We start from the raw sequence: 22,567 nt of genomic DNA, 5'->3' as shown, positions 1-22,567 counted from the left end.
AAACAAATAAACAAACAAACAAAAGAATAATACCCCATTTCCAGTGAAACAAAGTGAAGATCAGCACACATCATCACCACTGAAAAATCAAATAAACATGACATGAAGAGAAAAAAAAACAGCAACACCCATATTTACACACTCAATCGTCATGACAATGAGAAGAGCAAACCTTCTCATTGGTGTGTAAGAATTCATTCCAACGTGCCTCAAACCGTAGAGAGATATATCAGACAACAACAAAACATATAAAAAATGACTGTGCTAAACACAGTCGGACTCTTCCCAAAATACACAGTAAAAACCCTCCAATTTCATACCAAGGTGGTGGTAAAATCACCACCGAAAAAGCATAGAAGTTCCCAAACTTCATTCGAAATATCCAAGCATCTGGGGAAGTCATAACACTTATCAGTTTCTTGTTGAGTTGATCTGATACTCACCTTGTTCTAAGGCGTATACCGATGTTTTTCAACCCCAAACTGACATGTCATTTCCCCAAATGTTCAACCAACCATTGGTCTTTTCACCCGTGGTTCTCGATCCAAAGGACTTCTGTTCATTAACAACATTAGTAGCATTAGTAGCATTTGTCGTTTCGTTGAAACCAACATATCTGGCATGCTGTGAAGGTTTCTCCTGTTGTGAAACGATAGGATCCCAAATGGATCCAAATGTAGGGTTGGTGTTTGCAAAGCCAGACCCACCAATTATATTATCGACCTCGCCGTTCGACGATGAGAATGAAGATGAACCAGACGAGATCGAGGATGATAAGTTCAAAGAGAACGCATCAAATTTATTATTATTGGAGTTGTTACTCATCGTTGGAGTGATAACTCCCTCTGGCGGGAACAAGTCTGGCGAGCCAGCAGTAACGTACTGGTGATGAAATGCACCTCCTTGTTGCATAGCAGCAGTGTTCGCAACATGCTTCTGGCCCATCAGAGCATAACCTTGTTGCTGCTGCTGTTGTGCCATCGCTGGCGAAACTGGTTGCTGTGGAACCGCTTGCACACGACGGTGGGATCCAGCACCCACGTTACTGTTGTTATTGTTGTTCTTACGACGCTGCCCACCAGGGAACTTATTCTTGGACTTGTTCATGCCCATGTTGTTCTCATAGGTATAAGCGTTCGCATTCATGCCCATGCCTGCCCCTCTCTGATGTAACTGGGTTTGCCTTCTATAACGATAGTCAAACAAAGCCTTGTCGATTTCTATTCCACGTGTTAGTCAAACTCGCCACTCAGTCAAACACTCCTCCTCGTCCCTTTGGAAGAGTGGCATGGGCTAATCCGCTGTCATGACACAAAGGACCCTCATAAACACTGCTTCCCACGAGAACAGAGAAAAAAGTACACCGGGGAATAGCAAATCACTCACCATCAAATTGAGAAGCAAATGCTGTAATAACTGGCTTGTTCTCCAGAGAAGTATCCATCTTGTGAAATCTCTCTATAGGTATAAATATTGTTTTGTGCTTTTACGTTCCTTAATATGTAGAGTGGTTCTCCTCGTTTCTCCCCTTGGAGTGTAAAAGCTCGGTAAATTTTATAAGCGGTATTGTTCCCTTTGGAGGTGGAAACACAGAGGAAATTATCGCTATGAGGGGGAGGGGGGTAAATAAATTTTTCTTTTGGGCCTGCAACCAGCACAAGCGCTCTCGAGAATGCGTCTCCCCGAGCGGGAGCGAGGTAACGAAAATAGCGGCTGTTCGATTCGACAGGGTTCAACAGAGCGTTTTTTTCTTTTTCTTTTGTTCTATGTACGTATTTTGTTAATGGTAATGGATGAATTAGGGAAATTACTGCAATAGGAAGGTGTATCCACTCATCTCAAATGTTGATTGTTCATGAAAATGTGCCATTTTGTGCTCTTTAGAGACAGCAAAAGGGTAGTGATTTCTTTAGAGGAACATGAGCGCACTCCTTGTGTGTGTGGGTGTGTCTATTGAGATGCGACAAGACACTTGAAGAGGATGTTGCGCGCACTGTTGATGTCGCGGTCGACAAACAGGCTGCACTAGGCACAGCGGAAGGTGCGGTCAGCCAGAGACAGTGTGTGTTTTATTGAACCGTAGCCGGTACATGTCTTGCTCGTGTACTCCTCAGTCATTCTCGCGAGTCGTGTCCCCGTGACTTGACATTTGAAGGCCAAACGCTGGTGGATTAGGGAGAAACAACATGAACTGGAGGACAAGATGCGACAATTTACGAGTGTTTTTAGGGTAGATGCTCGATGGACTCAGCGATGTGTTCCGTTGTTACAAGCGTGCCCGGGCAGGGTGGTAAAGACACACGCCCTCCAGCTGCGTGAAGGACGCGTGGTGAGTGGATGGTGTACACTGGCTCATGATGAGGAGGACATTTGCTCCCTTCCAGATTCGATGGTAGACAATACGAGCGAGATAAGGAGTTGTCAAATGTCCGTTGTATTCTTCGTAATATTCTCCCTGTGGGAAGGGCTTTAATTTTCGAGCTTGTATTGCCCATATCGGACATTTTTCTGTTATAGATCAATTTTGCCGTCATTTTGCTGTGTCTTTTCGTGTCCTGACAGCAGTTTCACATTTGGCGCAAAAGTCTACAAAAGTCTACAAAAGGGCACCTTTTTGGGCGACGATTGTAACCTTCTCAAATTCCTTTCTGTAAGTTCATTCGTTGGATCCATTGGATATCACCATCAATCTACAACGACCCTAAGCTAAGCTGATTACATATACCTTTCACAGTAGCATCGTAAATGAACTCATAATGAGTACACATATTCAAGTACGGACAGCTCTTTAACAACACAAAATAAGATGAAAACATGAAAACATACAAACAAAAGCAACAACAGTCTGTTACCCAGGTGACAGTATTTCTTCCTCAGGAATGGTTCCCCTTTGAGTAGACAATAGTTCCGAGGTGTTACCCTACGCTGAGAACCTCGGGCTTTACCGAATTGGGCTTGGTGAACTTTTTTTTTCCCAGTTTTCCTTCACCTTTTCTCGTGAAATGTAAACAACAAACTAGTTTGTGTTTCTTTCTTGGTTGATTACCAAACAGCATTGCACGCGCCAGTGTTGTTGAGCTCATAAGAGTATGTACAGATTCAATACAGTTCAAAGCATGACATTGCTGGAATCATCTTGGTTGATTGGCGTTCTAGTTCACACGTGATGGTTGCTTGTGAAGGAGATGTCTATGAGCTTGTAGCAATGGAATAGCAAATACTAACTACAATTCAGTGGCTAATACAGCAACACCATACAGGAGCAAAGAACTCTATCCCACATCAACATCTCTGACATCAACTGTACCAACAGTGGATGCTGCTCCCCCTCTAACAGGTAATGAGAATGATCATCTAGTTGTTCAAGATGCGAATATTGAACAACCGCTGCAACTTGCCAGTAAGTTTGTCGACGCCTCTTTGCTACGTGATAAGATCTCTCCAGTTTTGGATGACAGCTCGTTCCACGGAACTGCTGTGAACTATAATTATAGTTCTGAGATACAAGGATTGGGTCCTTTCTGTCCCTTTGAAAGAACCGATATCATAAATATACCTGATGAAATCCTTAGCCAATATAGCAAAGTGGAAACATCTGGTAAAATGGGTCTATTTCCTGAAATTTCAAGGGCCTGGGTCACCATAGATAATAAATTGATCCTTTGGAACTTGACAAAGACGTCGGATTTTCAAAGCTTTGAAGACATCAAACATACAATCTTGAAAGTTCACCTTGTTAAGCCAAAGCCAAACACATTCACAAGTGCCATCACTCATCTATTACTCATAGCTACACCATTCGACATACATGTATTGGCTGTGGCTTATACACAAGACTCTTTGGATTTGTACAACACTGGAATGATTGTCCCAACACATTGCCTGTCGGTTGATCAATTTGTCTCCTATGATAAAACTGGCCAAATATTCTTCACAGGTCAAGGTGACGGTTTGCACGTTTGGGAGCTTTTGTACTCAAACTCGGAAGACTGGTTTAACAAAAAATGTAACAAACGTTGTGTGACAAGATCTGCGGTGTCAAGTCTCATCCCTGGTGCTTCTTTGATCAATTCAATTGCAAACACATATTTCACCTCGGAAAACTCATCTGAAACTGTTGTTCAATTGGAATTGGATAACACCAGAGGTGTGCTCTACACGCTGTCGAATAAATCCATCATACGAGCTTACAAAATCTCACCTTCGGGTTCAGTACATGAGGCTCGTATCGTGAAACCGACTGATATATCAACCTATGCAAGAACATCCTCGGCAAAAGCTTCGCCATTACTGGCAGATAAATATCTCAAGATTGTGAGCATAAATGTCGTGACAAAGTCTGAGAACGATGATTTGTTTTTGGTTGCAATTACGGTTGGAGGGTGTCGTCTTTACCTCAATGGCTCATGTTCAGAGCATGCAGTATCTGCTCTAAGATTGGAGAGCGTTAAGTTCCCACCTACTAAAAAATCACTCGCAGATGTTGCATCGGAGCAGAGGGAATTCAAAGAACAAGAGGCCATGAAGGACTTCTCTATAGGCGTCAAAAGACAAAAAGAATTACCAACCATGCTCAGTTATCAGAAGAAATCCAGTGTTCTGCTTTCTTCTAAGCCGTCCAGTAAAATCATTTCACCTGGTATCTTTTTTGATGTTGTGGAGAAGGAAGATAAGGAGCAGAAGTTGTTTGTTTCTGTTCCAGATTACGGCATCTTAAAGTACCATAACCAGTATGTCGAAAATGCAACATTCTTGGAGTGTTCAGGTACTGTCCATCAGATCGTGGCCCTCACCCCAACATTCAACGCTACCAACCGTCCTCGTGGATACGCAAATGAATTTGCTACCCAGTACACAAATGGCATCTTTGAAGTTGCTGTTCTTACAAATACTTCTCTCCAAATTTACAAGTATAGAACTCCTGATTTGGTCTTTGAAAGTCTTTCAGAGGAGATGGCATCTTTTGTTACCAAATATGGTCTTCTTGAAGCTGCATCTACAGCCCTCTATGTTACTTGCAAATTTGCTTTACCAAAGACTATAAGATCCAATGCTTTCAGCTTTTTCACCTTGGGTATTCCAAATGTTGTTGACTTTGCACCAAAATACAAATCATACATGAAACCCAACTCCATGGTTGTTAGTGTACTAAATCCCAAAACAGAAATGTTCCAATTCAGCAATGTTGTTCTAAGTCCAAGATTTTATGGAATAATTGCTTTGATCGGTAGACTTTTCCGTGATATTTGGGATGAAAATGTCTTCAAGATTTCCCCAGAAATCAAGTTTAACAAGGATGGCTCAGTCTTGAAGGGGTCCATTTTTGAAAATGAATACTTACACATGGTTAACTTGAACGAAAGAAACCTTGAATTTCTTCACAGCTCAACTGCCGTTTTGAACGAGTTCTTCCAAACTTACGGTAACACTATCGCTTGTTTTATTCCACCTAGCTTCAACAACAGAAACTTCAACAAAGCTGATGAATTTGCAAATCAGGCTGAGAACATTGCCATCAACTCTGCTGTTCGTCTTGTCACATCTATTAAGGAAGCACTCTCCTTCTTTGTCGTTCTGCTCAAGGAAAGCTCTGATGAAGTTAACGGAGATCGACTTAGGGATATTTTCAAATATTTATCACTGGATGTCCAAGTTTCATTGTCCAAGTTGAAATTCAAGGATGTATTTGCACCAACTGATGAATGCAAGAATCTCATCAAGGAAATATTGTCTTCCATCATCAACAGAAGTATGTCACGCGGAGAATCCATTGAATACATTGCTAAAGGACTACAAGATCGCTGTGGTACTTTTTGCTCTGCAAACGACGTTGTTGGGTTCCGTGCTATCGAACATTTACGTAAAGCAAAGGAAATTGGTTTCAAAGACTATGATGGTTTGAACTACCATTTGTCTCGTGCTATAGAGCTCTTTGAGGCCATCAATAATGAGGTGAGCATTGAGAAGTTGAAAGAATCCATCGACATCATGGTTGGCTTGAATGATTTCCCACGTGCAGTAAAATTTGCTCTGAACATCTCTGCCGGTATTGATCAAGGTAACTTAGCACAACAGTACGCTGCTGATGGTAAGTTGCCTAATGATGAGAGAAAGAAATATTACGAAAAACGTAGGGCTATTTTCGAAGTTGTCTTTGATTTACTTGTGAAAGTGGACAAGCTAGCACTTGAATCCAACGTTAAAGAAATCGAAGACCAACCAAGAGTTGAGGGCCCAAGTCCTGTGACGGATATGGTAAAGCTAAGGGATTTGACCTATGATACAGTGCTCAAAGTCAAAGATAAGTTGTTCCATTATGAGTTATATGATTGGTTCATTGCTCATGATGTGAGTGAAAGACTGTTGGAGATTGATACACCATATGTACTCAGTTATTTGGAAGAAAAATCATCCGTATCGTTGGCGATCTCTGATTTGTTATGGATTTACCAATCTAAGAAGGGGCAACATTACCAAGCAGCAGTAACTTCGTACACATTGGCTATCAGTGATTTCAATATCTCCCTAGCCCAAAGAAACGAATATCTGTCCAGAGCTATTGGGTTCTGTAACTGTACAGCTCTACCAACAGAACGTCAACAAGTGATCCAGTTGTCATCCATGATTGAGGAAGTCTTTGAAGCTTCCAATATACAGTACGATCTGCTAGTTGCTATATCTCAAGATAAGCGTTTGAATGAATCCAAGCGTGATGAGTTGATTGATCAGTTGAACGGCAAGATCTTGACTGTCACGGAGTTGTTTAACGACTTTGCAAATGTTCTCTTCTATCATGATGTATGTCTGAACATTTACAAAGTTTCAGACTACCGTAATTCTGAGGAGATCTTATCCAGATGGCTTCTGTTATTTGAAAGTGTTAAAGCAACAATCTATGGTAGCTCGGAGGAAGGTTTTGATTTGATCACGAATCCCGGTGTTGATGAGCTCACGTCTGGCAATAACTCTGAGAAGTATATCAATCTACTGAGCACTACGCTGGTAAAAGTTGGGAAGAAGCTAAGCAGCTCTGAGTTTGTTTTCCCTGTTGGTGAACTATTCCCGCTCGTTACCAGTCTTGTTTATGAATCCGATGAGGGTGCACAATTGGTTAAACAAGGTGCTATTGTCAACATCTTTGTTGAATGTGGTATCAGTTACGACAAATTGTATTACATTTTGAAGGATCTAATTGACACCAACGTTGAGAACGAACATTTCAAGAATGAGCTCGTCTATCTCATCCACACGTGGTACGACGAGGATATGAGATTGAGAGAGATTATCTCAAACGATGAGGTTCGTCAATTGAAGGTTTACTCCACATCTGCTGACCCAATCCACAAGTACATGCTGAAGACTGGTCATAGTATTTGAGACCATTTGTTAGCGGATATCGTCTAGCAGAAGAGATTATTATAATATCGTCAAATCTTACACCACTTACTTAGAACTGTGCTTATTAGCTGTAGTTCCAACCTCTTTCAAGTTCTCATCGCCTTACAAACCAACTGCAACTTCCCGAGGGTGTAACTTTGCTCTCCGCGAAATTCCAAAAGGCGCCGTCTGTAGGTGCCACACTTCCACTGGCATGATCTGTCACATATAACCTGTGTCTTCAGGCGTACATGAAAAGAAAACAATCCTTCGACAGTAGATCCTGTCAAAATGACAGTACGTGGTGCGCTTCGTCTCTGTAGACGATCCTTCCGGTCAATTCATATTATACCTATAACCAAACAGTTGGGTGCAGAGAAGATGCTGGCCTTCAAAGGAAGCGTATTGTCAAGCATTAACTACTTTACACTACAAGGTTAGTTGATTGCCATACATAATCGGATAATGACGCTCGAAACGTGCGCCACCGCTCGGTTTTGACTATAAGTGAGAGGGAGAATTAGCCTCCACTATGAAGTGATCAGAAACATACCAACCAGGCATTATACATTAGGAAGATTAATAATAACAGTGGATGTTGGAGGACAAACGGGACCATTTGTCCTGTAAACCCACACCTCATATGGATCAAATTCGCAATGCACAGTGACCAATCAGATTAGAGACCTCAGGCGCCTGTTTCGGCGACATAGAGTTTCTTTTTTTGTTTGTGTCTTTGGCCTCGCCGCATGATTGGTTTCGTTTCTCTTTGTCAGACTACTAGCCATGATCAACGTTGTGCGTTGGCTATGGGTAGAGCAGTTGAGTAAAGTGTAGCTTGTTTGAACAACTAATGGACGTATATGATTGGTATCCATGGTTTCCCAATTGACCGAATGGTGATCCCATCTTTCTTCCCTTGAAGGCTTTGTCTGTGTAAGACAAAGTAGGGCCAAACGCGGAACAACTCAAGAACGCCGAATAAGTTAACTCGTACGTTGCATATCGGTAAGACCAGCTCTCAGGCTGTCCTTTTTATAACCACCTGTTGATATTATGAGGAGACTGGGTATTTAATATGGCTCTTTACGTACTGTGGAAGTGAGCTGTGTCAGTCCTATCTTTTGAGATAGTACACCGTGACATCAACATATGTCTGTCTAAACCACCCCATTGAAGGGCCTTTCTAACTCTGGATTTTAAGCTAGCTACTAAATTGTTTCAACAAGCAATATATATGCATTATGCCGTGTCAACGTAGTCCGGGTTCAAGGCGAGAGAATTTTCATCCGTCAATTTCAACTGGCTATAGCCTACAGCCGTCAGCGTCGCGAGCACATAAATACGTTGTCACTGATCAATTTTGAGCAGTTAGTTATGGTACTGTAAGGAGGAGAGGGTCGGTTCATAACAATCATTTAAGGATATCGTGAGCAAATACAGAGGCTGAGTTGTGCTTGCACCATATCCACAACATGAGCACTTACAACCAACAGAGTTTGACTTGAGGAGTAAACTTCGGTTTATGAGCATGGACAATATCAGCAGTGCAACCAATCACACCATTTCGGCTGATGGTACGGGGAAGGAGAAATTTTATGCACAGAAGTGCTACTCACAGAAGTCGTCGACTTCTTTGACGCTAATTTCAGATGGTTCGATGTAATGTTCTTGTGTGTGGTACTACGCCACACAAGCTTGAGAGCACAATGAACTTTTCATCCAGAACTGATTTTATTGATGCAGAACACTTGGACCTGTAAGTTCAGGCGGGGGGGGGGGGCGAGCATCAAAACTAATCTCTAACTTCGACACCGTGTGAAGCTTTGTTATCTCCATCAGGTATGTCTTTGTTAGCTATACAACATTTGTACCCGCTACCACTGCACTTCTCTACAATGTGTACAATTGTGTGCTAGGGATTAAGTTTCGTCGGCTCGACGATGATAGTTTCTTTTTATGCGGTTTAGGCTCCTTTGAATCGTACAACTATTGTAGATCCATGTCGAAATTAGTACACACCATTAACAGGTGTATTCTGGACATATCTGGTGATCAGTAGACATAAACCAACACGAAAAAAAAACTACCTAAGTATACACAGAACACTGTGAGTTCAGACTAAAGATATTTTGCAATCAACCAACCTCAACTGCGCTATCTTCCTCCTCTTCCTACACCATTATACCTACAAGCGAAATAACGTGTGTTCTGCACTAACAAAGTGCTAAGTTCAGCCTGTAATTTCTTTTTTCCCTTCCCCCCTCCCCCCCATAGCGCAGCATAAAATTTCAAAGGAGAAAGAAAAAGAAAAGCAGGAAAAACAAACAAAAAAACGAGCCTAGAGCACGCTACAAAGGGTGCGCCAAAACAAAAAATTCACCAAGATAACAAACCACGTTCACCTTTTTAAAGGACGAAAAGGATTGGTTTGATCACCCCTTACCAAACGCCAAAGAGATCATCTCAATAGGCTCTCACTCCTATCGAAGAGAGATAAAAACAACTCGCCTCTTCTCTCTTGACAGCCTTGACTCCTTGTCAGTGAAACAGAACATTCGCCTACATTCACAAAAGACGCACAAAACCCGGTACATATTGCACAGACAGGGCACTCGCATTATTCAACATTACCACAAGTTTGCAACTTTCGGCTGTCCCATTTCATCAGCAGGAATAGCAAAAGGAGGTAAGATCAAGCCCGAAGTATAGAAGACTGCATAGCATTGTCAGATAAAGAAGATTATCGTGTTAGCTGTTGTGTCTTCTCGTCACTTATCCAATTAACCCCATCTCCTATATCTACTGTGTGTTCTTCGAGCGAGTTTGGGTTTTTTTTCGCCCTTTTGGTGTTATCTGCAAAATTCAATTTCCAGCACCACATTGCGAAAATTCCCACAGAATTTCTCACAGCCAGCGGATTTTTCTTTTTTTTCCATTCCAGCTCTTTTTTTAACCCTGAAGTTCAAGTATTTGTGAACGGGTCGACAAAAACAACAAATCACCAGAGAAAACAAAAAAAGCACAAAGTGCACACACACAGAACACCAAAGCCACAACAAGGAACGGTTTCCACAGTTTTGGATCTCTTAAGTTATTGATTGTGTGTGACCAGTGTGTATATGTTGATATCGTTATCGATGAACAACAATAACCATCCGCACCATCAACTACAACAGCAGGGCGGACAACCGCCGCCGGCAGCGTTGTCCCAAACGGTTTCACAACTGGGCGGCTCTAGTGCTCCTCCAGTCTCTCATCAGAAGCAGGACGAGACTGGTAGTGGCGGCTATGTGAATGACCTCAAGTCGACGAATTCTAAACAACTGCTGAACGCCTATGTCTATGATTTCTTGATCAAGTCATCCTTACCACGAACCGCACGGAGCTTCATGAAGGAGGCGGACATCCCTAAAGGACCGCCTACGAGTAAAGTTATCAAACGTGCTCCGCAGAAGGAGCTGTTACCTCTGGCTATATCGCTAGATGCTCCTCAGGGGTTCCTGTACGAATGGTGGCAGATCTTTTGGGACGTGTTCAACGCTAGAACACATCGTGGTGGGTCGGATAATGCCCAGCAGTACTACCAAATGCAGCTGTTGAGACAACACAAAGAGCATGCGTTGCACAACTCAACTACGCAGGCAGTACAATCACAGCATATGGGCATCGGCGTGAGTATGGGAATGAACTCTGGAGTGGTGATGGGTGCTTCAACCGCGTCGCAACAGCAACAACTACAACAACAATCACAACAACCTCAAATGTATCCTCAGATGTCGTTTCAAACCCGTGGTCAACGGCCATCATCACAGCAACAACCACAGCAAGCTCATCGAGGGCCTGGTGTTCAAATTCACACCCAAGGTTCACAACAACACCATACTCCATCACAGGCACCTACGCCTGGTCCCCAGGCTTCACAACTAACGCCGCAGGCTACACAGTCAACACCACAAGCTACACAGCCAACTCCACAACAGGTTCAAGCACAGGCCCCGTCTGTAGGTGCTCAATCACAGATGATACCGCAGCAGTTTGGAAATCCATATCAGCAGTTTCAACAACAACAACCACAACCTCAAATACAACCACAACCACAATTACAACCACAATCACAGCAGCAGTCACAGCAACCAATGAATAACATGATGAATGTGATGGCGCAGCAGCGGCAGCAACACATGGCTGGTGCTCAGTCAGAGAGATCTTTCCTTGTTCCTTCTCAGCAACAACAACAACTACACCAATCACAACAACAACAGGAGGTACAACATCACTTCCAGCAGCAACAGAACCAACTCTTTGCAGGTCAGAAAGCTGGTGCTACAGCTCAGACTCCAGTTGTTCCAGGTGGAATCCCTCAAAATTTTGTGAGGGCTCAAGCTCAGGCCCAGATGCAGATGAATCACTTGAGACAGCAGCAGTTTGTCATGCAACAACAACAGTTACCTCAACAACCTCAACAACCTCAACAACCTCAACAACCTCAACAACCTCAACAACCTCAACAACCTCAACAACCTCAACAACCTCAACAGCCTCAACAGCCTCAACAGCCTCAACAGCCTCAACAACAGCAACAACAAGCACAGAATTTCAAAGCTCCACCACGCTCGTATGGTCCACCAACTCCTCTGGCAAATGGTAATCCACAGCAACAACCGCAAGCTCAAAGCCAACAACGGTCAAGTCCTTCGAAGAAACAAAAATTAGAGAATGGTTCGAGTAAGAATTCTCCCTTTACAGACATCAAAGAGGACACGAAACCTCAATCTGATAAGGAAGGCTCTACAGGGTCGAGCGCTTTACATGACTATCAGATGCAACTTCTGTTGCTAGAAAAGGAGAACAAGAAAATGCTTAGTGAACCAAAGAAGGAGGAAAAGAAGACATTCATTAAGAAGATGCCCCCACCGAAGTCTAAAAAGACGGCTACCTCGAACAGCAACTCACCTTCTCTTCCAGTTGTAACTGCGTCAACTTCGATCTCGCACACTACTTCCACAACAACAGCAAATGGTAGAAAGAAAACAGCAACTAGACGCAAGTCAAAGAAACAGACTACTGCTAACAATTCTGAACCACCAACTCCAACAACTCCATTGACTCCAAACCCCCCAATATCATTACCGGTAACTGCTCCGAATGCTTCCAAGGCAAATTCTGGAACCGCAGTAACCGCTTCCACTTCCATTACCGTGAAAGAGGAAATCCATCAACTGTCAAAGGATTCCAATGAAGGACCAACACCTTCCAACCAGTCACAACTTACTCCCCCAACATCTGAGAATGCACCAAGTGGCGATGTAATGCTGACAAACCCTGATGGCCCAAATGATGCACAGGTGGAGTTTGGTCAAGACGTTGCTGGTAATCTAATGGATAACGGAGGATCTCTACCTAATGAAATGTATCCTGAATTTACGCTGTCAGATTTTTCAAATGAAATCTCTGGAGATGGTAACTTCAATTTGGAGACTTTTTTGAACACGGATGGTAATGACGTTACAACCAGCTTTGACAGTTATTGGCGTGATAGCGTGGAAGCTACAGAGTAGTTGTCCCCATATGATGTGCTCTACACCACTACAGGACATGTTATACTCGTTTTAATGACCTTTGTGATGTGATTTTGATGCAGTGTTTGTTGCAGTGTTCTTTGTCGTACGCTCAAACCATTTGATTTCTTGTTCCTCATCTTACGTTTCTCATGATTGTGACCTTTCCTTGGATTCTGGTTTTGTTTCAACACCAGCATTCCTTTTTTCTTCTTTTCTCGTCGTGAGTTCACACGACCAGCACATGTTTAATTCTTTGCCCTAAAAAGTGTGTTCATTGTTTCTTTGTGTTGGACTTGAAGTTGAAAACTTTGTTGTTTTATTTTCGTTTTCCATAATTGGAATCCCAGGTTTATAGTTATATATGTGTATATTTGTGTATATTATTATTTGGTCTTCTTTTCGTTATCCGAATGCTCTTGTAAATTATCGCTAGGTGTTGAAGGTTGTGGAGTACAAGAGCTGAACCAGTAAATTCCCAACACAATCAGGTTACAGGTTACTAGCGCCAGCGAACTAACAAAGGTACTTGGATAGACATTCCAGCACCACTCATGAATGGTCCAGAGGGCAACTCCAATAACGATGTTTGTATTTGCTGAACCGATAAGATATGGGTATGTCCAAGCGTACCATGAGAGAAACTGGTAATGCAAAGAGCGTGCGCAGATGATTCCAATGAGATTGCAGCTGGCCAAAACACCAACGATATAGCGGGGTCCACAAGCTCTGTCGAGGATTATGTGACCAGTCTCCAATGTTTCTGTTGAGATGTGTACCGCATCGTTGATGAACTGTGGAATTGACTTTGAAATCACTCTCGGTGTTACCCATTTTGTAAAGAGGAAGAACAAGAGCAAGCATATGTGAATTATTAGTAGGGACTTGTGGAAACATGTCGAGTTGAAAGTTTCCTCTGGTACGAAACGAAAGTTCACTGTCCATTTGTACATGAATTGGCGTCCAAAGTCGAATGCATTTGTGATATAACTTTCTCTGATGGTTGCCCCGTTAAACAAGAAGCTGGCGCCTATAAACAACTGCCAGAACAGAACAACAGCGAGTGGTATCATCAGTGACAGCAGTATCTCATCATTGAGAAAATAAAGTATAAGCAAGAACCCCGGTGTATACAACAGGGCGTTCATCTTTATGGAAAGGGCCAATGAGAAGAACGTTGGAGCGATGAAATTCGTCAACACCTTGGACAAAGATCTCATTGATTTCTTGTAAAGACCTGCGTATTGTAATGCTAGCACCATCAAAACCATGAAAAGCGTTGTGAAGGCATCGTTGAACAACCGGAGGATGTAAATTGAGTGAAGCCTTTTTGACAACATCAACAGAACGCCGACCCATGGCTTCACGCCCAGATTGAAGTAGATCACCAGCACAAGGAACAGATTTAGCAAGTAAAGCCATGAAAATACCAACTGGCCCATTGCGATATCCTGGGTCCCGTTTGTGATCCAATTCATCACCTGGTATATTTTTACAAACCCAGCTGGGTACACCAGCGGGCCTGTTACGCCGTAGATATTCTCATAGTCGAGTTCACCAGAGTTGATGATTTCAATCTGATCAATGTAAGCCGTATAGTCGATATCTGTGTATGGAACACGAGCTCTAATCACCTTTACTAACAGCGACTCGACGAGGAAGATCCCTGGGAATACAATGACGTTATAATCAGGATCGAATATGAGACCGTGTACCACATTCTTCACGTCTCCCAGCACATTTGTCAATGTGAGTTCTGGCAGCGCTTGACGATTCTGTTCATCTTGCTTGACTCTGTTGGCCGCCATTTGTACCAGGTTTATTAACGTTCCAGTGCTTCCTTACAGCGTTCTGTTGATTGTATAAATACATTCCTTCGCTTTGATTGTTTGTTTGTTTATTTTTCCATCACCAGCGGCAAAAGCCTCTCGATGTCAACAAACAACAGTTTGGGCTACGAAGAAACTGACTCTAAAGGAAAATAATTGATATAAACTAAACGATCACTAATATACACACAGACAATGGCAGCAGACTCGCCACTGGGCATCAGCAGTTGCCTTACAAGTACTTGGCCAGAACAGCATTTTGTGAGACTGTACCTGGGAACTTTGATTCCAAGAACTTGAGTAGTTCAACAACGTGTTGCTTAGAACCAGGGGCTTGGAATTGTCTGCTAGCATCAATGTTCTCCTCTCTTCCAAGAGTAGACTCGCTTTCCAACTTATCTGTGGTCTGCTCTTTGTCAAAGACATGAGACAGTAACTCAATGACATTTGGAGTGTATGGAACAATCTCCTCGTTACCATTTTGATACAACTTGATGATCAGCTCGTAGATTGGGCCGTACTCCTCGTAAGCAGTTTGCAATGGCAAGTGTTCAAACAAGATTGGTAGAACAATGTTCAATGGAGTGGATGCTTGTTGCTTAAGGGCCAGTCTGGAGACACAGCCACATGCATTGGCGTATGCTCTGTTCACGGCGTCGTGAGTCTCTTCATCATCGATAGCTGCACTGGTCTCTTGCTTTTGAACCTTTGTCAACAACTTGGAGAGTAAGTTGAAGATGGTTGCATATGCGGAAGAATAATCATTTGCACTGTTGAAGATTAGGATACCAATACCATAAGCAGCGTTACCTCTGACCTCAATGGATTTGTCATTTTGCAAGCAAGTGAGAAGCAATTGCAACATCTCATCGGTATCAGGATTGGATTCCTTGACATTTGCAGCAATATCAGCAATAGCACCAACTGCAGAAACCTTCTTGTTTTTATCCTTTGACTTCACAAGCGTCAAAACCAATGGCTTGAATGGCTCGAAAACCCTGTTGAAATCGGCTCCAAGAGCCTCAGAGAGGGCAACCAAAACTTCAAGAGCACTGTCGATGATCAATGAATCCATCTCAGAGCTATCCTCATCTTCCTCAAGCTCATCGTCGTCCAAAGATTGGCACAGGTGTTCACCCTTCAACAAACTGATCAATTCATTACACAATTGCTCCAAAGATGACAAATCACCATCGTTAATGAGGATAATCGCACCGTATTTGGAGATCAAGTTTGAGAATGTTTCAAGAACAGAGCAAACCATACTGAACTCGTACTCACTGGCAAGCGATTCAATAGAGAGATCTCTAGTTTTTTGGATCAAAGCCGAGATTTGCTCAGGAACATAGGAAGATTGAGGAATACCCTTTGGATATTGCTTCTTTTCCAAAACGGTAGAAGTCATGGCATCAACAACCTTCCACAAGCTAGCAAGTGCGGTTTCTCTCATACCGTATGAGTCAGCAGATTGTTGGGACAATTCTGTTACACTCTCTTCGACGTAAGGAGCAAACAGCTCCTTTGTACCAAAAGCTAACTCAGAGAGGGCAATTGCAGCCATCTCCTTCTCCAATGTAATACCAGTACGCACCTGGACCTTGTCCATGAGGTCTTCTGCATTGGCCTCATCAAACTCTTCTTCATCATCTTCACCTCCAAAGGTAATCTCTTCTTGTTGCAGAGTTGAGTAAATCTGTGGCATGATGTTGTGAAGGTATGGAGCAAACTCCTTACCGTAGACCTTGGCCATGTTAGAGATGAAAATGTAACCAGCTTCTCTCAATCTGGAGGTGTCGCAAGTGATGGCAACGTATGCAGAATCAATTAATGGCGAAGCAACTTGGGAGAATGATTCAGACTTAACAGCACGTGCCATAGTAGAGATGTTCTCAAACGTCAAGGCTCTGAGCTCGATATCATCTACGGAAAGACCCTCGACATTTCCAGCATCTTGAATAAATGGCTGTAAAGTCTCAACGGACTTGGCAAAGTATGGGATGAATGAAGTACCAGCAGCGTACGCGGTTGACCCAATAGCAGAGACGATGATTGCTCTGAGTTTTGGGTTCTCGGTTGTGACTTGAAGCATGTGGAAGAGCTTGTTCATCAATGGCTCCAAATACTTAGTGATACCTTCGATCGACATGAACTCGATGAGACCATCCAATGAGATACAACCATATTTGTAGATAGTAACATTGGAAGCGGAGTCGATGATCTCGATGATCAAAGGCAAAAGAGTTTCGTAGTGAACAGAGATGAGGTCCTTCAGGTCGATGATCAACATAGCAAGAGCACGCAAGGCTGCCAGTCTAACCAAGATCTCAGTGTCCTTCAAGCCAGCAACCAACCCAGTGAGGATTTTGTCGAGTTTAGTACTGTAAAAGTCTGGGGCACCAGAAACGGCATAACCAACGGCCAAAAATCCAGCTCTACGTTCGAACAGGTTTGAAGATTCCAACAAGTGTGGGAGCTGCTCAAAGATGGTTCCTACCACTTGAGATAATGGCAACACTGTTGATGCAACATCAATCAATCTGAGTGCCAAGCGGGATGGGGTTGACTCTTCGTTCTCGTTATCATCGTCGTCGTCTTCCAATTCCGTCTCAGCATCAACAGGCTCGGAAACAATCTTCAAAGCCACAAGGGTAATATCCTTACCCAACTTCTTCGACGAAATCTTGTTCTTTCTAAAATTGACAGCAGATAACAAGAACTTAAGAGCGTATCCTCTAATCTCTTCATCGATTTGAGTATTGGCGGAGATCTCAATCATGATTTGCAATAAACCAATGATGTCATCACCAAGCATTTTGGCGTCCAACATCAAGAAGTCATTGAAACAGTTGAAAACTTCCTTGGTGTTTTCATCGTCATTAGCAGCCATCACATCCTTAAGAACGTCAACCATGGCTGGGATAGTAGCCTTGAACAATCCTCCAACTTGAGGTTGAGAGTCAATGAATTCATCAGCAATCTCAGCAACATTTGACAAAGCAAAGAGGGATTGGACACGAACTTCCAAAGATGATGGATCATGAATTGTCTTGGAGAATAGTTCGATGAAAGAGGTGATTCCTTGGGCCAACTCTGGCATGCCGGTCTTCAAGAGGGACACCAAAATGAACAACGCAGTCTCTTTTCCTGGAACATTGTTGTCATCTGTTGAGGCTGTGGCAAGAAGTTGAACCAAGTCGGACCATGGCTTACCATCTTCAGACTCAGCACTGGCGATAGCAGAGATGATATGAGCAATTTGATGACGGATAGCCTTGGAAGCCTCGGAAAACGCAATCACAACAACATTCTCCTTGATCTGTTGCTTGGTGGACACGTCCAAAGCATCCCAATGCTTGTCAACAAGTTTTCTCCCCTCGACAGAGGCAAGCATACGGATCTGTTCAGAACCGTTACTCTGGAGAATGTACAACATAGAAGGCAGTGCCTCTGGTGAGACATAAAGCTCATTGTTAAGCTTGTTTGTTGCCGCTTTGATGACTCGGGAGTCAGGTTGAGTAGCCTGCTGCAAGGTCTCTTCAAGCGTAGTAACGAAGGCGTTATTTATAGCAGACATTGAGCCACTAGTGTTTGTACACAGAGGTATAAAACAAAACAGAAGGGGAATTCGAATTGTTGTTACAAGAAAAAAAATCTGCGATGAGCAGAGCGGAAAAAAAAAACCGTTGGATATTTGGTATGGGGACACACCCGTACACCACAACAGGCCCCTACAGTAAGTGTTGAACTATGTGCAATACGATGAGCCTTCAACATCATGATAAAATCATTGTATATTATTAGCAGGGCGATGCTTCTTCTCACTCCACGGTGGTTAGAAGGTCTGCTTCGATCTCATCGATGAGCTCATCAACACTTTCCAGTTTGATGTCGCAAGCCAAGGATATCAGTCTTCTGTAGTTATTCATCTTCTTACTAATGTTCTGTTTCGTTAACGCTTCCATTATGTCGTTGACAACTTTCGTACGATCCATCTGGAGACGTGTAAGTTCAATCCCTAGTGCGACTGCATCCCCTGCTACTACTGGGTCGGTTATAGAGTTCTCCTCGCTTAAAACAGCTTGTGCAAGTTCCAGAGCCTGTGATCTCTCCAGCACTTTGCCGAGGTGTGCACTCTTTTTGTTGAACACTGCTTCCAATTCCCCAATGTTGTTCAACAACTCATCAAGAGATATTCCTTCCTCGATTTGTACAAGAATATCTCTATTTTGACGTTCAGTAGTTTCAATGTCCTGTTTCAGCTTATCCAATATTGTTTTGGTATGACTACTCTCCTCCTCTTTATTCTTCAACTCTGTATCATACGCGTCTGCTAAAGAGCTTAACATAGAGGATAACATAGGACCGACCTCCTTCACGGGCATTTTCGGAAGACTTGAACTCAAGGGAGATCCAGGGTGGTCTTGCTCTTCATTGTCCTGTTGCAGGGGCACCCTATCATTATCATCCCCTTCTTCATTTTCCGGTGATTCGTCCTTTACAGCCTCAACGTCGGAGTTATTCACAGACACCTTCTTCTTATTAGAATAAGGTTCCAAGATAGTAGCCAGCGCATCGTTCCCTGCTCTCAAAGCTAATGAAACTGCGCTGTCACCATTAACGTCTGTATGGTTGACAACAATCTCTAACAAATCCTTGTTACCCATTCTCAGTTGATCCAAGATTGCAGACAAGTAGTATAAAGCAGTTTCAGGCTTTGAGCGAATGCTTTCACAGAGATAGTGCATCGGTGTTCTTCCAGCTTTGTCCGGTGTATATAGACAATTTTTCATAAGATTGACAATGATATGGAAATTGTGTTTCTGATAAGAGTTGTTGAAGAAAATGGCCCTGGAAATACAGTTCAGTCCAGTAGCGTTTGGCGTCAATGGATCAGCACCGTGTCTCAACAAGAGTTCGATAAGTGGGATACTTGCGATCGACGCAGCCCAGTGCAATGGTGTATGACCTTCTTCGTCTATTGGTTCATTGAAATCGTAATCCGATGGGGGATTTAACAGATTCTGTGGGATCTTCTCTGCATCAGTAGCAAAGAACTGAATCAGTGCATCCATGTAGATGGCTTTACTTCTCTTATACCCTGAATGTTCCTCGTTTGAGGAGATTGAAGTATCCGAGTCTCTCATGACTTCATCCATATGTATCGAAGCATCATCCTGGGACCATGTCTCTTGTGATATTTTGGTCTTATGCTGCTGATAGGGGAAAGTCTGTTGCTGCATCTGTTGTTGAGGCACCTGTAACGCTTGTCCAAACACTTGCATATGTTGTTGCTGTGCTATTTGCTGATGCTGAAGTGGATGTTGCTGCTGTTGTTGTTGAGCATAGTGGACAGCTTGACGGTGTGGATTCGCAAAATTTGCCATCTGAGGAACTTGTTGTTGATAACCATTCATATGTTGCCAAAGACCAACTTGTATCATCCCATTTGGTACATGCTGAACAGGGATCGGTTGATGCTGTGGGTGTAGACCCTGCTGTTGTTGGTGTCTGCTCTGAGGTGGTGTTTGAAGCTGTTGATGGTTAACATTTGGGTCATAACTACCATTGGCAACTGCTGCGGCGGCAGCTGCCGCTGCCGCTGCGGCACGTCTTCTCTTTGTATTGTAAACCTTCTTCGGTTTCTTTCCTGGAGACCCTGTTCCCTGGCGTGAAGCCGTTGAAGACGCGTTTGGTGCTGATGCGTTATTCGTCGACGAACTCATCTTATTGGTAACGTTCTTTGTCTTACGAGGAACAGGGTTCTTTGGATCAGGAACATGGCTCAATATCGGAGCCATCGCATCAGTAATGTTATACTTATGAGCCAACGGTCTTGCAATATCCAAGGGAATCCAAGTACCTTGGAACCTACCATACCCACCTTGGATCTTCTCGTGTACCCCTGTTTGGACCTCGCGTTCAAGGATCCTAGTCCTATGAGCCTTTGGGAACTTCGCAGCTTTCAAGATCTGAGTAGCGTTCACCCAGTCATCCGAGCATCTTCTCATTAAGGGAACATCATCTATGAAGCATTCATAAACATCAATCTATGGGGGGTCAAGTTAGTGCTGTGTTAATACAGGTCTCGACAGGTGACAACCGTGGAAGGAGGGCCTCCATATAGAGAGAGAAAGCGACGAGGGGCGTGCACAAGTGTGCCATCGTTTTTTGTATACATACATTTGAGTACGTGGCAATGTACAAATTGTCTGTCATTTCCGTCACCTCTTGAGATGTTTCTCGACTGTGAGTGCAATGTCAGGAATGATCTGATAATCAAAGTGGAGCAGTACAATGGCCAATGCCCTATGACAAGACTGAACTTGTTGAGAGATAGGGCTGGAAAAGAGACAGAGAGGGAAAAAAGACACCTCACAAAGAAGCAAAGCAGCAGACTTGTTGATAAATAGCAGAACGCACAGCTATGAGCAGTTCTGTGGACACTGTGAGATGGGTCTCTTATCAAGTCGCAAATTGAACTTTCCTGATGACTTTTCCCACTGATACAACAGCAAATGTCTGTTTTACTATGGAGCTCAATTCTTCCAGACGCGTCGAGGTTCAATTTTTTGGCTTAGGAGCTTTTGTCCTGGTAAATTTTGCAAAAAGGCCCGTCCGCCCCAGTCCCGCGAAGTTACCGTGTGCGAGCACAATTTCGACCGAATCGGGTAAACAAGAGATAAACAGGGAGAGGGGGAGGAGATGCGAAAACAAGCACGACGCCGTGGTGTAGAGATGTTTAGGTGTTCGGGTTTACCAGAAACTGACTCCCGTGGGAGTCACGTGCAGGCGCCTCGAAATTGGAAATCATCCTGTGCGCGTCTGTTGTTTTCTGATACATTTCGCCAAACAAAACAAACAAAACAAACAAAACAGGGTAACCGCCATCCCACTTTCTGGGACCGCCGCTGACCATGTCTAGGCTAAAATGCGGTGGGCCTAGCGTTTGTTTTCAAAGCGTGTCCAGAACAAAAGTGCCGAAGAAAAACAGTACGATTTCTATTTTTGTATACGGAAAGCGGATGCCCAAGGCAGCTCGGGTCTGGTTTTAACAGCACAGATATGCGGGAAGACAAAGTCCAGGCCAAAAAAGTAGAAAAAAAAAAAGAAAAAAAAAAGCTTAATTCTGTTTCGAGACTCTGAAGAGGCGGACGTTCTGCGAAGTAAACAAATCCTCGAATCTCTTTTTGGTTTGTATCATCCTTTTTCTCCTTTGCACTGTTTGTGTTGTTTATATTTTCGATCTTTGTTTGTTTTTTCCCTTTCAATCAAGCAAACAGAGTCCACTTTCGCTTTACTTCATCTGAGAGAACTGAACAACATGTACACATCTTCCATTGCTGCTATTGCTCTTTTGGCCTCTACCGTTGTTGCTACTCCTCCAGCTTGTCTTCTTGCCTGTGCTGCGCAAGTTGTTAGAGCATCCGACTCCTGTAGCGAGTTGGCGGACATCTCCTGTATCTGTGAGGATGACTCGTCTGCTATGAAGGACTGTTTGAACTCTATCTGTCCAAACGACAACGCGGACACAGCTTACGAGAGCTTCGAGGGCGTTTGTAAGAATGCCGGTGCCTCTGTGAACTCTTCTTCTGAGTCCTCTGAGTCCTCTTCTAAGTCTGAGTCCTCTTCTAAGTCTGAGTCTTCTAAGTCTGAGTCTTCTAAGTCTGAGTCTTCTTCTTCTGAGGTTACCACTTCTTCATCCGAAGAGCCAACTACCTCTGAGGAGCCAACTACCTCTGAGGAGCCAACTACCTCTGAGGAGCCAACTACCTCTGAGGAGCCAACTACCTCTGAGGAGCC

General features: G+C 43.3%; 7 protein-coding genes across 7 annotated transcripts in view; 3 read left to right on the top strand and 4 right to left on the bottom strand.

Moving 5' to 3' along the window:
* Window positions 1-471: 471 nt before the first annotated feature.
* Window positions 472-1,565, bottom strand: CYBJADRAFT_184601 (uncharacterized protein; the record flags this gene model as incomplete). Its single annotated transcript, XM_020217136.1, has 2 exons — window positions 1,387-1,565; window positions 472-1,220 (listed from the first exon to the last, which is right to left on the bottom strand). Exons 1-2 carry the CDS (start codon window positions 1,442-1,444, stop codon window positions 472-474), a joined length of 807 nt encoding a protein of 268 aa, XP_020070585.1. The 5' UTR covers window positions 1,445-1,565.
* Window positions 1,566-3,237: 1,672 nt separating this feature from the next.
* NUP170 (Nup170p) lies at window positions 3,238-7,534 on the top strand (the record flags this gene model as incomplete). Its single annotated transcript, XM_020214977.1, has 24 exons — window positions 3,238-4,929; window positions 4,951-5,010; window positions 5,038-5,143; window positions 5,165-5,526; window positions 5,551-5,646; window positions 5,668-5,682; window positions 5,710-5,842; window positions 5,867-5,896; window positions 5,927-6,074; window positions 6,111-6,150; window positions 6,181-6,198; window positions 6,232-6,285; window positions 6,307-6,348; window positions 6,370-6,508; window positions 6,530-6,633; window positions 6,658-6,669; window positions 6,691-6,819; window positions 6,844-6,879; window positions 6,910-6,953; window positions 6,993-7,034; window positions 7,077-7,099; window positions 7,121-7,140; window positions 7,186-7,250; window positions 7,272-7,534. Coding segments are annotated over 24 exons (3,516 nt in total), but the record flags the coding sequence as incomplete, so codon positions are not given.
* Window positions 7,535-10,517: 2,983 nt separating this feature from the next.
* On the top strand, window positions 10,518-12,938 carry CYBJADRAFT_162360 (LisH domain-containing protein; the record flags this gene model as incomplete). The annotated part of the gene is made up of 1 exon (XM_020213683.1): window positions 10,518-12,938. One exon carries the CDS (start codon window positions 10,518-10,520, stop codon window positions 12,936-12,938), a length of 2,421 nt encoding a protein of 806 aa, XP_020070583.1.
* A 386-nt stretch (window positions 12,939-13,324) lies between these two features.
* ALG3 (dolichyl-P-Man:Man(5)GlcNAc(2)-PP-dolichol alpha-1,3-mannosyltransferase) lies at window positions 13,325-14,746 on the bottom strand (the record flags this gene model as incomplete). The annotated part of the gene is made up of 1 exon (XM_020212675.1): window positions 13,325-14,746. The coding sequence occupies one exon, from the start codon at window positions 14,744-14,746 to the stop codon at window positions 13,325-13,327; it is 1,422 nt and encodes a 473-aa protein (XP_020070582.1).
* Window positions 14,747-14,903: 157 nt separating this feature from the next.
* Window positions 14,904-18,380, bottom strand: KAP123 (karyopherin KAP123). Its single transcript, XM_020214976.1, has one exon. The coding sequence runs from the start codon at window positions 18,339-18,341 to the stop codon at window positions 15,000-15,002; it is 3,342 nt and encodes a 1,113-aa protein (XP_020070581.1). The 5' UTR covers window positions 18,342-18,380; the 3' UTR covers window positions 14,904-14,999.
* Window positions 18,381-20,550: 2,170 nt separating this feature from the next.
* CYBJADRAFT_114953 (KilA-N domain-containing protein) lies at window positions 20,551-20,814 on the bottom strand (the record flags this gene model as incomplete). The annotated part of the gene is made up of 1 exon (XM_020212176.1): window positions 20,551-20,814. A coding segment is annotated over one exon (264 nt), but the record flags the coding sequence as incomplete, so codon positions are not given.
* Window positions 20,815-21,794: 980 nt separating this feature from the next.
* The window catches only part of CYBJADRAFT_85470 (CFEM domain-containing protein), a 1,416-nt gene continuing 643 nt past the window's right edge, over window positions 21,795-22,567 (top strand). The window contains exon 1 of the mRNA XM_020217971.1: window positions 21,795-22,451. Within this exon, the coding sequence (XP_020070579.1) occupies window positions 22,089-22,451 (363 nt within the window). The 5' untranslated portion in view covers window positions 21,795-22,088. The remainder of the gene's footprint in view (window positions 22,452-22,567) is intronic.

The sequence above is a fragment of the Cyberlindnera jadinii genome (genome assembly GCF_001661405.1).
Source record: "Cyberlindnera jadinii NRRL Y-1542 unplaced genomic scaffold CYBJAscaffold_6, whole genome shotgun sequence".
NCBI lineage: Eukaryota > Fungi > Ascomycota > Saccharomycetes > Phaffomycetales > Wickerhamomycetaceae > Williopsis > Williopsis jadinii.
Note: the sequence above shows the minus strand (reverse complement) of the source record. Positions and strands in the feature narration are given on the sequence as shown.